General features: G+C 39.4%; 1 protein-coding gene across 9 annotated transcripts in view; it reads left to right on the top strand.

The window, feature by feature from the left end:
- The window catches only part of LOC104146892 (microtubule-associated serine/threonine-protein kinase 4), a 397004-nt gene that overhangs the window by 320803 nt on the left and 61058 nt on the right, over window positions 1-15143 (top strand). For all 9 annotated transcript variants that reach the window (XM_068924761.1, XM_068924760.1, XM_068924759.1 and 6 more), the window contains 2 exons: window positions 1226-1314; window positions 11829-11898. In XM_068924761.1, the coding sequence (XP_068780862.1) occupies window positions 1226-1314; window positions 11829-11898 (159 nt within the window). The remainder of the gene's footprint in view (window positions 1-1225; window positions 1315-11828; window positions 11899-15143) is intronic.

The raw sequence follows: 15143 nt of genomic DNA, 5'->3' as shown, positions 1-15143 counted from the left end.
TAGTGCAAAGATACTGTCTTTCACTGCTCTCCTCCTCCCCGATTCCTTATTTTCAGTAATACTTCAATGTACTTTAGAATCTGTTTTATTTAATCTGTTGTTGCTGTTAGTCTCCATCCACCCTTTTGCGTTTTATTCAACTAGTACAATATCAAAACTGATCAGTCTTGCTTTCTGGCTATTACATAGGGATTGTAATGTTACAAAGTTGATCCTCAGAGAGACATTCAACTATGATCCAAATTGGCTTCTATTGGAATTTACTGTATCAATGGGAATTTTTTTGATGTGAATATTTTTCCCTGTTAGTGGTTTTGAGTTTTATTCTAAAGCTTTGCAGACAATTTCTGATTGCAATCCTTTACGTATGCACCGAAGTTTATGCACAATTACAATCTCTTTGACTTCAAGATACTATTTAACTTGTGCACGAATGTTTGCAAAGTTGCGGGGGTTGTGTTTGTGAGAATATTGGTTATAATTGAAAGAGAAAAGAAAAGCACCTCTGCCAGCAAATACTTAAAAATGCTAAGGTATATTTAAGAAAAATGTCACTTTTTAAATAATAAATTGCTATTTATGCTGCCTAATGGTCTTGTGATATGGAAAATTAGTGGCTTTGCAGTGACAAATATATAAGTAAAAAAAAAAAAAATTCATTCATCTTCTTATGCATCATCTGTTCCATTGAGAAAGGCACAGATGTGAAACTTATCTCAATAATTAGATTTATAATTATTGTGTCATTTTCAGGTTGATAAATCATTGCTTTTCATGGCATGCCACTTGGAGCTACAGTTCATGTAACACAAACAGGTTTAATCATTGAATGGTGATTCTAAACTGAGACTTTTTCAGATTATGCTTGTATATTTTTATACGTTATAAGAAGGAAGCGTATGGCAGAGAAACAAGCTGTGGACAAAGAAGAACGTTTTGTAAATGACTCTGCAGAAGTATGCTGATCTTTGCACAGAGCAGTAAATGTGCAAACCTGAAAATTATCTGTTGTGTGTTTGCTGTGGAAACTTCTGTCTTTGCCATTATCCACTGTGATCCTAGGCTTCCTGGGCACATGCCACTCCTAAAACAGTAGCCTCACTCTTTAAAAGGAGATTGGGAAGTGAAGGAACAAAGTGGCCACAAGTCAAAATGTCTGTATGCAGTACATGCTGTATTTCTGATGCTAATGTCTTTTTTTTTTTCCTTATCTTTTTGCCCACAGTTGTAGAACAAGCAACAGGAAGAGTTTGATGGGCAATGGCCAGTCTCCAGCTCTGCCTCGACCTCACTCGCCTCTCTCAGCTCATGCAGGTGATTCATTTTGATCTATCCTACAGCCAATATTATTAAATTTTTGTTAATCTCTATATGAGGAGAAGAAAATAGCCAAATTCTCTACTGCACTGCTTGTGTTTCCATTGTTTGTAATAGCAAAAACATGCATATCACTGCTGTGTAAAATCCAAATCTCTGGCCAATTTAAACCCGTAAACCCTAGATTCTAGTGAGAAGCAGTCTAGAAATATCTAGCAGATCACAGCTATTTTTCCTCCTTGTGTTCTGACAAATTCTGATTTCCTCCCCCCGCTTTCTTCCCTGGGCCCAGCAAAATTTGAAAAGTATATAGAATAGTTTGTGGTAGCATGGTAAGGGTAGTAGGGCCAGTGAATAGAGCATTGCATTCCATTCCTAGTGCTGTTGCTCCCTAGGATGTTTGATGTTAGGCAAGTTGCTGGAAACTTCTGTGCTTTGATTTCCACAACAATAAATTGGTGATCATTTTGTTTAATTTATAAAGCATTTTGAAATTGAATGGACATCCAGAAAAAAGAGATTTTCTGGATACAATTGTTGATGTTCATTTTGAAAAAGAACATTTTTAGTATATCAAAACATACTTCATCCAACATTTTTCTCTTAGTTTTCTGGGCGTTGGCTGTAATTACATGCCAAAATTAAAGCCCTACATCAATACGTGTGTAGGCAATGACACTGAATACACTGCAGAACTGCTCTCAGATAGATGGTGAAAGAAAAGGTGTGGAATTTCCGCTGCATCTGCAGTTTTCTCATGGAAGCAATATTATAAGAGAAAGGTGGTGGTTCTCTGTGAGCAGCAGGTTAGCGCAGAGCCAGGAACTTGGAAGAGATCACAAAGAGTAGTGAGGAGTTGAAGGCAGCATTTTTTTTATTATTAATTTATTTTAAGGGGGAAAAAAAAAAAGGAAAACATCTGTGGTAGAGATTATGTAAAACTTAAAAACGAAATGTTGGAATGTTTGAAGGAAGGAGGGGATTCCTCCCACCCCGCAAATCACCAGAGATGATCTGTCATGGCCATAGCAGGAGACTTTGGTTGTCCTGTGCTGCCACGATGAGAGCGGTAGCAGCTCCTGCTGTGCAAGTTAGCGTGTCCATGACTCTGACTGTGCCAGAGTTTGGAAACTGGTGGCTTAGATCAGCTCTCCACAGCAGACTTCAAAAGTCTTGAGTGAGCAACACATGACCTGTGGGTCTGAATACAAATTTTTGAACTTTAGAAAGGCCAAAGAATTCCTGTTTGGCAGGAATGATGCCTTCAGCGAGTTGCTTCATCTCAAACCGTAAAAGGGGAATAATAATGCTGATGTCATAAAGCTGTTGACAAGCTGCAATGTGGAAAAAGGATAGTATAAGGATTAAGATAGGTCAAGTGTAGCTATTCTTTTCCTTAAACTGAGCAGTACGTGCTGTGTATTCAAAAACTTACTGTGCAAGCTTGGCAACTTCTGTGGTTACCCAGGATACACTAGATTCTCTGATATGTTCTCCCAAGATACGCATGCCAAATGCTCCAGCAGTGCTGGGAAGTCCTGGTGCTGAGGATTTGCATGTATACATCTTTGTTACTAGTTTACCTCTACATGTAGTTATTTACGGTAAACACTCCCACAGCCATTGACTCCTAACTTAGCTGGCTAGTGTGCCTAGACTAGGCTCCCAAAGGCGCAGTTTGAAGTTAGAGCGTGCTGACAAGCACTCTTGAAAGGGTTTCTTCTTTCTCTAGTGATTGATTAGATACTGCCTAGACTTGACTTGCTAGCCAAGATAAATTCCTAAAATTTAGGCAGTGCGAATGTGGTCCTAACAAAAGCAAATAACGATGCAGATTTTTTGGTTAAAAGCACGGAGAAGCTACATTAGTGCAAATTTTCATCTTCTACAACTTCTACGACTACAGCGGGAGCTGAGAGTGCTGAGGGTTTAACGTGCGTAAATCCCTGGTAGCCTAGGTCTTACGAGAGGGTGTGGATTTTTAGCCAAGGCGCCATCTTGTGCTGCCAGAGCCACCAGGTCTTACCTACACTGGCAGACAGCTCTGCTTCCTGCTCTTCCTTGCAGTTAAGTGCAGCAGAGAGAGACCTGGCTAAGGGACAGCATGTTCAGTTGAGCCTGCTGGATTTATTCCTCCTGGTGTTCCTTGGCTGGGAGGGATTACTCTCAAGTCAGAGAGGCTTCCTTGACTCCACCAAGAGAACCTGGTTTATGTGCTGTCCAGCCAGATCATTTTAAGGTTTTTTTGTTGTTGTTGTTTTGTTTTTGCTTTTAACTGCTTCTGCAAAGTAGTTGGAAGACAGGAAGATTCTAGTGAAAAAGTTCCCTACATCAGAACGCTATTTTTTTTGCACCGCATACCAATCAGTCTCTAAATCTTCTTTGCTATAAACAAAAACACACATTGACTTGGCTATTTTCCCCTTAGAGTCCCTCATTTTTTCAGTCCTTCTAGCAGGACCACAGACAGTATACTCCAACTCTCAGAGGAACTAAGGATTTCCCTCTTTAACATCTTCACATCTTTCTTATTAATGGTTGCAGTTAGAGGAGGAAACAACAGAAACAGAGAAGGGAAAAAGAAACAAAATAGTTTCCAATCCTAGAGGAAGATGGGCAAGCTAAATATGCAGCAAAAGATCAGTGCTGACGTTCACTGGAAACAGTTTTATTCAGTAAGCTATCCTCAGCCGAAGTGTGATAATTGCATACATATTTGGGAAATTTATCATAGCGATATTATGCAGAGTACAGGGGATGTTGGAGAGATCCTGCTCTAGAACACATTTTTGTACTTGTATTGTCAGAGCTCAGTTTTGTGCCAGAAACCTTCCCAGGCTGGTGCAGCTATCACTGGAGAGAGCCTGCCATTCCCCTTGCTGAAAATACAGAAGGTTCCATTAGATGCACTCATTTCACTAGGTTAACTAGGTTCTTGGCTTGATGCATGTCCCATCTTGGCCTCGGCTGCAGTTCCTTACCCCTTTATTTTAGACTGTTTTAATTGAAAGGAATCAAGGTAGTCTGTGAGACTCTCTAAAATTCACCTGGGGTCAATTCTATTAATCATCATCTTGGGAGCTCTTCAGTGTTTTCCTGTGCCTTTCTTGCGTAGTCTAACAAAATTGTTTCCATTAGTTTAGAATTTAGTGCCTCAGAGGTATCCGAACTCAGTTTTTTCATCCATTGTGAGGACACTCTTTGATCCATTGACAGCCTATTCCCTTTTACATCACTGTATTGCCCTTGTTAGGAGAAAAGGCAAGATCCAGGCACTTACTGCATCATCTTTGCTTATGTCCCATCCCTGAGCTGAGTTTCATTTGGACCCCAAGTTTAAGCTGCCTGCTTTTTTTCCCTAAGACCTCGCATCTCCAAAGGCAAAGGAAATGCTGCACACATCCTCTGTGTCAACGGAAGCAAGGTGCGTGAAGGCATGTTATGAATCTAACAAGGTAGAGCTCTGTTAATCACAGCACACTGCATCAGCACTCATGACAATCTCCGTGGCTTTACTCAAGAATGTTTTCATCTTTGATGTCTAGTAATCATTTAGAAGTCTGGTTGCATCTTCAGAAATAATGTGCCATTACTTCAGACCTGCTGAAGAACTAATCAGCTTATTCCTAGGTTATCATAACAATGTGGGTTGTGACTGGAATTGTCCAAAACTAAAATTGGATGTGAGCAATATTGCTCAACTGCAGAAGAGGAGCTTGCTTGAGCCCAATCAGAGTTCTTCGAGGTGCGTGTTCCAGGTGTGCATTTAACACCCACGCTCTTCCTTGTAGTCCTGTTTTTCTCACAGATTGAGACTGACTTGAAGGCACAGTGTGACCTCTAGTTCAAGTAGAGGGGAAACGTTTGAGGAGGACCAGTGGCCCAAACTTAGGATGGTGCTGATTGCCCCGTATGAAAAAGGCACATAGGGATCACAGTGAGCTTTGTTACTGAGGAGTTGCTTCTTTTTTCAGCAGCTCCCAAATAATGCTTGTTGGTGCTACAGAGTTCCTTTGTATTGACTACTTTTGATTTGATCCAAGTTTGTGCTTGCCCCCCCACCCCAGGATCTTTTCTCTCCCATTTTTATTTACTCTGAGCATAGTGCAAGCTTGCTCCCACAAAGAAATTGGCTTTAATCTTTAGAAATGCTAGCTGAATTGGACAAACACTGAATTTTTAAGATAGGTATAAGAAGTTTTTGTAATTAATAGCCTGTCTCAGTCGTTCTCACGTTCCTATGGTAGGATGGGGAGAGAACAAGTGAGGTAGCACCACGCTGATGAAGCAAATACATTGTTCAGAGTGCAAGCAGTGCATGAGCAGCAGGAGTGAAAGGAGAGACAGATTCATTTGTAAGCAACAGAAGACAGTGAAGGCTTATTATGGGCTATAATAAAAAGTTATCAGATTAGTAAGTAGTACAAAGCTTGAGAGAGTGCAAAGAAGTTTGAGGCCTAAGCCTGAGGGTTGAAAAAGGGAGAGGCAAAAGATAACGTATACAACAAATGTTTCTCCGTCAGATACATTTCGTACTAATGCATTAAATTTAGTAATGCCCTTTTAATCTGTGCAGGACCTGAAACTAGATACACAGATAATTCATGTTAGTGGAAGGCCAGCTTTTAGTTTGCAGCCAGTGTCTCGCACTGTGCCTTATGCATACCTGTAAAGGTCATTAAAAACTTCAAGAACAATCTCGGCTTTTAAAATCTTTGTCTTTCATATGAAGATAGAGAACAAATATTTCATTTCTTTCTTTCAAATATTTCAGTGTCATTTCTTTGGTTTCAAACCTTTGTTGTTCTTAACAGCTGTCTTGAGTTAGTTTGAACATCCTTAGCCTTCAATATCTCGGCTGGCAGCTGTTAAGCCTACTGAAAGATTCTTTTAATTTTTGCAGAGCTGTGGATACGTTCAGAGTTGTGGGAGGTGAAGGGCTGCAGCATCAGCTTGGACAGCATCTGGTGCTGTGGCCAATAATGGGCTCTTCCAGCTGAACACCTGCTGTGTTGTAGGCAGGTCTTGTGCACCACGCAGCCTGCAAAGTGAATGATTGTAATCTCAGCAAGTCAGGACACTCAGGTTTCCCCACCTCTGCAGTCACTGGAGCTTGTTACTGTGGATGATAGTGACCTTAATAATTAATAGTCACATGTGGTGCTGCTTAGCTGTAGCTGCTATAGGAAAAAGATCTATCTGTTAGGAAAAATGCCGTAAATATTATTTGTGTGCACCTTAGTAAAATGTTTTGTATGTACCATATGGTGTTACTGAGACAGGCACTAGGACAAGAATTGCAAGATAAGTAATAAATAGGTTAAAGGGGAGAGGACAGAAGTTGATGCTAAAAAGAAAAATACAAAGTAAGAGGTGAGATCATCAGTAGGGTCATCAGGTTTTGCTTTTGTGTCCAAACCTGTTCAGTCTTTTCGTAAGTAACACTCACAGCAAATTACTGTAGCTGATGTAATTTGGAAGGCATCCAGCATGGAGCAGCATTGGGAAACTGTGTTGAGGTGACTGAATGATCTTGAAGATTGTATTTAAAAAGTTTGAAAGCATTTTGCATAATGACATGCAAAATTTTGTACTTGTTGGGCCAGTAACAAAAATGTCTGCTGTCAGCTCTGGACTCATCAATTAGAAGGAATTTAGGGTGAGTGCGTGCGTTTTTGGATCAAATGATGTTTTCAAGGCCTGATGTAGTATAGCCATGAAAATCGAATCCTCTCTGAAGATTCGTGAGCAAAGCCATTTTCAGTTGAGTCAGAAGATTTCATGCCACTGAATAATGTCCCAGTTAGATTTCATCTGAGATACTGCATACCAATTTGGTTGTACGTGCCCGCATGGGATCACATGAGGGGAAAGGCTAATATAATAGAACGTGAGAGCTTTTCATGTAAGAGCAAAAGACTGAGGTTTGTTTGGCCTAACAAAAGGAAGACTGAAAAGCTTGTGCTGTCATCTGAAAAAATCAGAGGTATTTTCTGCAAGGAGTGAAGAGACAAATACATGCTGGCCATGTGAGGGTTCCTGAAGGATCTTCCAGTAAGCGTGGCAGTGGTGAACAACCTGCTCCTGTTCTAGTCTCTTGGATTCGGTAAATTGATGAATGGAATTACATGATGTGTTTGCCTAAAGCAAGATTTCATGGCCAAGGAGGTCTTACCCCGACTCTGTAATCCTCTTTCTAAAGATGTTACTGATTTTTACTTTGAGGGTAGGCTTTTCCACTAGCCCTAAAAATTGTTCCATAATAAAGCTGCTCTCTTCATGCCCATGGTAGAGGAACAGTCACGAATAGTGCATTTCACAGGGTGAAATATAGGAGTGCTAAAAGTCAAAGATAAGAAGATGGGGCTCTGAATCTGTTTTTAAACAATAACTGATGTTTACAGAAAAGAAGATAATACAGTATTTCAGTTATTCTGACTGCTGTTGCACGTAGAATAATAAAAATTGTTTTTCTGAAATCTGACTTTTCGCTCTGTCCAAGAGTGAGATTGAGTAAAACCATTCTACCAGTTTCAGAGGATGTGTTGTTATTTAAGGAATAATTTAGAGAGGGAAGAATACTCTGGTAAGTTGCATCCAGATTCAGCTGACTTTTAAATAATATGATATCAAAACATAACACTGCCAGTATTTTATTTCTGTAAGTAGTGATCAGAACATACAAAGATGCCACTGTTCCTGGGATGCCCGTTCTCCGTGTTTTTATGTATGTAGTTGGTGTGGTGTCCTTTTTGTTGTCCCTACTGTGTGCTAGTTTGTTGGACTTTGGTAATTGTGCTGTGTCTTATCAGTGGAAATCTCGGATTTCCTTTGGACATAGGTTGGAATTTTAATTCCAGCTCAGATAAATGAGAATAACGTAGACATCGATGTAGAATTCTGTTGAAGTTCTTCTACCCTTTCATGTCTAGCTAATATTAATATCTCCTAGAAGCAAGTGCTACTGAGCATGCCAGGAGATTTCAGTGACCTCAAGGATGAGAGTTAGGGATCTCCTTGAAGCAAGCCAGCTGCTAACCATAGCAAAGCTATTTAGCAAAAAGTCTGGGTAGAGAAAGCCTGGCGAACAGATTAAAAGAGCTTGCAAATGTTCCTTGCTTTAGCTGCTGTGAAGCATAATTAATCCGGCTTTAGAAATAGCTTGATCTCCTCACCTCTGAGCAGGTCTCAGTGGAAAGCACCTACAGAAGTACTTGAAATGATCCTGATGCCCAGCTGTGCGTTCTGCTAACTTGCACAGTCTGTTATGGTATGAAAGTCAGACCTGTAACTGTTGGTGGTTTCATATGTGCTGTTCACTTCACATCATGGGTTCACCACCAGATAAACCAACCCAGAGGAATGTATGACCTGTGGATGTATTGTACTGCTGTGATGTTGATGTACTGTGATTCGTTTAAAAAGACCATCCAATAATGACACTAAGAGATCAAACTGGAGCTGACTTTGATCCATCAGGAGTTTGAGATAGCAATTATCATTAATTCTTATTCCGTCAGTACTATCAGAAAGTTTTCGCATCAGAAATTCTATTTTGTAAGTAGACAGCTATTAAAAATGCATTAATAGTATACAGTGAAAGTAACATAAGTATTTTTAAAAGACTTTAATACATTTTCCCTCTGTGGCAAAGACATAGGACTTCCTGAAGCTAATTACAAAACAGTCACACAATTTAATTAATCCAGGTATAATTTTTCTCAAAAATAGCTGCTTGCAACATGAGGCACCCCTTGTATTGTTACTAGGTAGAGTATTGTTCTGGTATGCTGACGGCCTGTTCCCTATGTTACTTCTTCCGGAGGATGATGGAGTTAATTATATACCTAATGCCTGACCACCAGTCAGGTTTACTTTATCTGGTCAGAAACATCAGCAATAATCTCAGCAGCCTGGAGATGCCCAAGGGCTAAAACATACAACGGTTAGAAGATCCCTAAGAACAGCAGGGTTTGAGTGATAAGCAAGCACTGCACATATGGACAGAGAATTAACTGGCACTGGTTTTCATTTGAAAGTCTCTCAGGTATTGACTTGCAGATGGGTGGATGAATGCTGTGATGGATGAAGGTCACGTATAGGACTCTGCTTCTAACCTGTCTTGCTTTTCTGGAATACCACACCTTAAACCTGTAATGGCAGTAGTTACTTCTCCAGTCATGTGGAGTTTGGATTTTTCATTCTCCGTTTCCACGCTTGTCTGAGTTGTTGCTCAGACATCTAGATAAACTCGCAGGATTTACAAATCAGTTATCACTTATACAGCTTTACCAATTTGTTACTTTAAAAGTTTATTTTCTATTGAAAACAGTGCTTAAAAACTGATTTTTCCCTTTAACAGGATTTGATGCTCCTCCTGAGTAAGAGTTTGCTTCTACATGTTTTATCTGTAGTAAAGTGATCTTTGTTGCTTGTAGTGAGGTAGTTTGCAGCACTGTGTCTTGTTGAATCCACTGTAATGGTATAAAATTATTGTATTCTTTCACTATGTTTTTGCTTCCATGTAAAGGTTAAGCATATGTTCTGAATAAGTAACTGATGGACAATTAGGCATGCTGTTGAAGTGCAGTGAATAAGTACATCCATATATAACTTTTAAATAGCTATCAGTAGAAAGGAATTTCTAGACAAACCCCCACATGCTGATTTGTCAAATTAGTTCCTGTCAAAAGATGTTTATGTCCCACAGAATTTTTCTTTAAAACTAATTCTCTGCTCTTCTGCCAGTGTTTAAGGTAGCTTTTTTGTCTTTTTTCTCCTCTTTTCTCAATCCATGGCATGTTCCCAATTACAGCTCATTCTTTCTAGTGCAGTAGCTAGAGTTTGTGCCTGTGTTTTATCTGCTCACTGTTACAATTTTTTAAGCTTATCTTTATTAAATAAGATCTAGTAGAAGCAAAAGAAATCCAGTTAGCCGTTAAATTAAACAAACTGTTGCTCTCGGTAATTTGCTGTTTGCAGTTCAGACAGGACAAGAATAAATTGTGTTGGTTCCCAAATAAAGATTGAAATCTGTGCCACATGTGCAGCTTTAGATCCCCCCCGCAATCCCCTTCAGGGAGCACAAATCCTTGCCACCTTGAAATTATCTAGGCCCTCAGAAGTATCTGAAGAGTAATGAAGAAGTAGGTTCTTGGGGTGGGGAGAGGAGGGTTAGTTGAAAGAACATAATTCAGCTGTGATAGATAAATGGACAAAAAAGAGTCAGGAGTATTGGCCAGCTGAAGTGGAATCCTTCTCTCTTGGGGCCCTGGGATGAACAGATGCAAAAATGTGATTTCAGTGATTTAAAAAAAAAAAAAAATCTTCTGGCGAAAAACCCACACTTCTTCTATGTTTACTATCTAAATGGCTTCATGCTTATGCTTTCTTTCGTAAAATTAATGGGATCTGTTAAGGACAGCACTATGATATACACAGTGTTGATTTAAAAATTTGAGTAGAAATCAAGGCCACAGGAAGTCTTCAAGGAATGGCTCTATTGGACTAGCCTTTTCTTTTCACAAATAGATAGTAATTTTCTCCTAAAAGTTAAATATTCATTCTAAATGTATACATAGAAGCTCTATCTGTTGCTTAATTGTATTTGCAGTGTCGTTTATTTCCCCCCAAAGCCCCTTGCAATAAATACATTCTTTTTTTTCTTTAATTTGTTGTTATTGCAGTCTGTTCCTTATTTAAGGAAAGATTGGTTTTTAAACATGTGCAATAGCCTATGCTGCTTTGAAACAAATGCTTTTAGCTTTTGTTTTTTATACAGGTGTCACCTTTATTTCTTCTCTAGATACTGTAGTTCCTCTAATTACACCTGCTGAGCAGCAGAGGTGGCTGGAGAACCTCTCACCAGCTGCCCTCTTTCCCCACTGTCATTGGCCAGCAAGAGGACGAATGCTTTAATACAAAGAAGTAACAAACCCTGAAGTTAGGGCCGTTCACAGCGTGCTGTCACTTCTTACCACTTTGAGGGGGGGAGGGCCCTTTCCATGCCGTGGTCTAACGAAAAACGGGGAAATTTTTCATTCTGTGTGTTTTGCCTGCTTATTTGGAGTTCAGAGCTAATAATGATAATAAACAAAGGAAAAATTCACACTATAGCTCTTGAGCAAAATGTTACAGACCCTTCATGTAAGGCCTAAATCATGCTAATCAGGTTCTGGATTTTTTTAACTGCCAAATACTCGTGTGATTAAAAAAAAACCCCGTGTTTTCAACATTCAAAATATATTTCTTTCAAGCTAAAGTACTGTTTTTGTGAACTTTAATTACACTGAAAACGGAATTATAGACTGAATTAGAGAATCCAATCACTAAAATCAAATATAAATGAGAAATGGTTTGAAATAAGATTCTACTTCAGAGTTTTGGTTTTCTCAGAGTCCTTAAGAGGAGACTGGTTTCTAAGCTACCTGGAAATGCTAGGATGAGCGTGTCTGAATGGTATTTTCTTTTTTTCTAACATACTTGTGTCATCCCCTTCCCCCCCAAAACAGGAAACAGTCCTCAAGATAGCCCTAGAAACTTCTCTCCCAGTGCCTCAGCCCACTTTTCTTTTGCACGAAGGTAAGAATTTATTTGTAATAAGTAGCGTGCATTTTGCATGGAGGAAATGTTGTTGGACCTGCCAATACATAGCTATATCCGTCCAGTCAATCACTGAGAATGACGAACTCTAGCTCTGTTATCTAAACGCTCTTAAAACCTGTGTTGCAACAAAATTATGCTAGATGATGGGTACAATGCAATCATATTATTCTAAATTTAAAAAAGATTTTTTTTGTTAATGGATATTTAATTGCATTGGATTGGATTCAGACTGTGTAAAAGTGGAGACGTTATCTTCTCATCTGTTGAAATTTGGAGAATTTTTAAGCCACGTACAGTGCGTGCCCCCCCCCCCCCCCCCCCCCACACACACACACACACCTTTTCCCTGAGAGTTTAGGAGGTGCAGTCTGTCAGAGCCCCATCGCAGAACAGATGGAGCAGGAATTCCCGAGTTCTGTCCTGGTTTTACTGGCAGCAGCTCTGTTGTCACCATATATTTAACATCTGACCTTGACCTGCTTCACTATCTCTACAATTGAGTCAGTCATCTCTGTTGTAGAATAATTGTGCGGATTAATTAATATTGGTAGAATTTTTTGAAGATGGAAAGTGAATCTGAAGTGAGATATGAAGTGAATTATTATTATTATTATGAAAGGAACCATAACCCAAGCTGATAGTATGTCGTGGGAGACTGCCTATTCGTGCCAGTGTGGTTCTCTATCACTTAACGCTTTGTCAGCCTGCCTCAAATCATATGTTCATTAACTCTAAGCCCGGGAGGGTAGGTAGATTTTGTATGTTGACTCAAGAGTCTATACACAGAAATTGAAATCGGAATGCTGTGACATTTTTTTTGTCTATTGCCCAATGCCAGGTATGTAGCTGTTGCATTCTCAGCTAGACAGCACTCACTAGTATAGCTTTATTCCTTTTATTTCATGAGTTTATTAAGTTGTACATACAAATCCTTACAAGTAGATGCAAGGAAATGGCTTTACTGTTTTTAAAAGCTGCAAAGGAGAGAAAGCTTTACTCCCGTATTCCTTTTATTCTTATCTGAATCAAATTCATCTATAGTATTAGGTCGTGTCAATCTTTCTGATAGCATATGATGTCACTTTTTTAAATCTACAGCTTAAAAAAAATGAGTATTTCTTATGACTCTGCTTTGCCTTGATAATATCTATGCAAAAGGAAAGATGCATCTTTTTAGATTATGTATCTTTGTGAACATATTTTTAGAAAGATTCATTAAGTCCTGAAATAGTTTATAATGGAAAAAGCAGATGTGAAGGACTGTGAACATTATTTAGAAAAACAACAGGCAGGAAGTAGTTTTCCTGTCCCACAAGTAAACAGAAAGTTGAAATCGTTATTTTTCTGTGAACCTTAAAATTCAAGAGGCAAAAATGAATTTACTTATCAGTGTTTCATTTTGACTTTGACCATTTTTAGAGTTTTCTAAGGGCATTGCAATGTTGTTAAGTTCAAAATGAAAAATTTTAAATAGTTTTAAATAAAATCTTTCTTTTAAAAGAATGCGGGCACAAGAAGTTTCTGTGACTTCAAAATATTTCACCGCTTGTGCGAGATTCAAGAAACTTCTTTAAACTAATTTCCTATGGAAACTTTTTGGTTTTTGTTTACAGCAAAAATATTTGATAGCACTGAGTTTAAAACAGTGTTAATATAAAATTGTCTTACCATTTTAGTATATGTGTCGTGGTTATCTTCACATAACCTGTAATGGGACACGTTTTCGTAGTAAAAGGGCGGCCTGTGTGTTTTTAGCAGCTGCTTTCAAACTTATGAGTTTATTCCTTTTCTATTTTGTAACGTTTAATGAAGGCACCAAGGAAGGGAAGGACAGCATGTGTGGGTGTATGCGTATATGATACGGTGTGTGGAAGGAGCAGAGGTGAGATGATATAAGGTGTATGAATAGTCCTCTTTCATCCACCCATCCCAGTCAGTGGGGACATCAGAAACCTGGGAAAGTATGAGGAAGGGAGGAGGGACAGACAGAAGCAATGGTTTGGAGGTGTCCCGTGGGAAAGGACTGCTTCCCGGGTAGCCATTTCACATCCGATGCAGCCCAAGCCAGGCAGCAGCAGAAGGGAGTTGCAGTGCTGCATCAGGCAGGTGCCTGACCCTCCGCCGCGCTGCCGGCCGTCGTTCCCCAGCTTCCTCTGCCGTAGCACGAGGGTCGGCTTTGCCAACCTGGCACTGTCGCGACAGTGCGGGGAGGTAGCCTGCGCTTCTGGTAGCGGCCACTTAGGCCTCTTCTGCCAACATGTAGGAGTCCAGCGTTTAGTGGCCCGTGCGTTGCACTTGCTATCCTTTTGTACGTTCTTATGGAGACGTTAGAAATTTTCTATCCTCTGCTTCCCGGATGCGTTCTGTGATATCCCCTTCCCATCTCCCCTGGCCCTTCTCACTGGGAATGGCTGTGTTGATGCAGGAACCCTGTTCAATCTAAATCATTTAGTAAGGAAGTATTTTCTGTCTCACAGCTGCAGAATATACAGGCCTCAGTCGTGTTTAAATACCTTCCAGGTTGTTTTTCTGTCATCTATGGACAAACTTAGCTTGTGCAGCTGAGCCAAAAGGGAGAAAAAACTCTTTTTGAAATTATTCATTCGTCAGGAGGATGCTTAGTCACGCCTGGGGGAAGGAGAGCAAGGAAGGAGAGTTAATGGATTAAAACAAAAACAAAAACAAAAAAAACAGGAGAGACAGAGTTTTTTCCAGAGTTCAGTCTTTGGTACAGTCAGCAGTCCCTCTACCATATGCTCTCTTTATTTTATTTAGCGTATTCTTCTTAATGTGGAACAACAATAGTTTTATACTGTATTATGTCATTGACAAAATTCAGATATGGTTCTTGACCTCCTTTCTCTCAGGCTTTATTTCTTCAAAATCCTAGAGACTTGAGTTGCAACATGGATAGGTGGGAATAGGAAGTAAGGCCTTAGAATAAAGAGAAATATGAATTTTGTTGTTGTTGTTATCTTGAAGGGTGTGGAAGTCGCATCAAAAAGTTTACAATTTCTGATTTGGCACTACTTTAATTCTCCTTTATGTAATTATATTTCTCGAGCAAGATCAAATTTGAGATTTGATTTTTGTACCGACTGTAAAACAAAGCTGGAATGCTCTATTTCTTCTCCCCCACTATCATATTGCCTATTACTAAAAACAAATCCGTTTTTGTTATTGATATATGCATTATTTTGCATTTTTTTTCTTTAACATAT

This window comes from Struthio camelus, chromosome W (genome assembly GCF_040807025.1).
Source record: "Struthio camelus isolate bStrCam1 chromosome W, bStrCam1.hap1, whole genome shotgun sequence".
Taxonomy (NCBI): domain Eukaryota; kingdom Metazoa; phylum Chordata; class Aves; order Struthioniformes; family Struthionidae; genus Struthio; species Struthio camelus.
The sequence above is the reverse complement of the archived record's forward strand: the minus strand, read 5'-3'. Positions and strand labels throughout refer to the sequence as shown.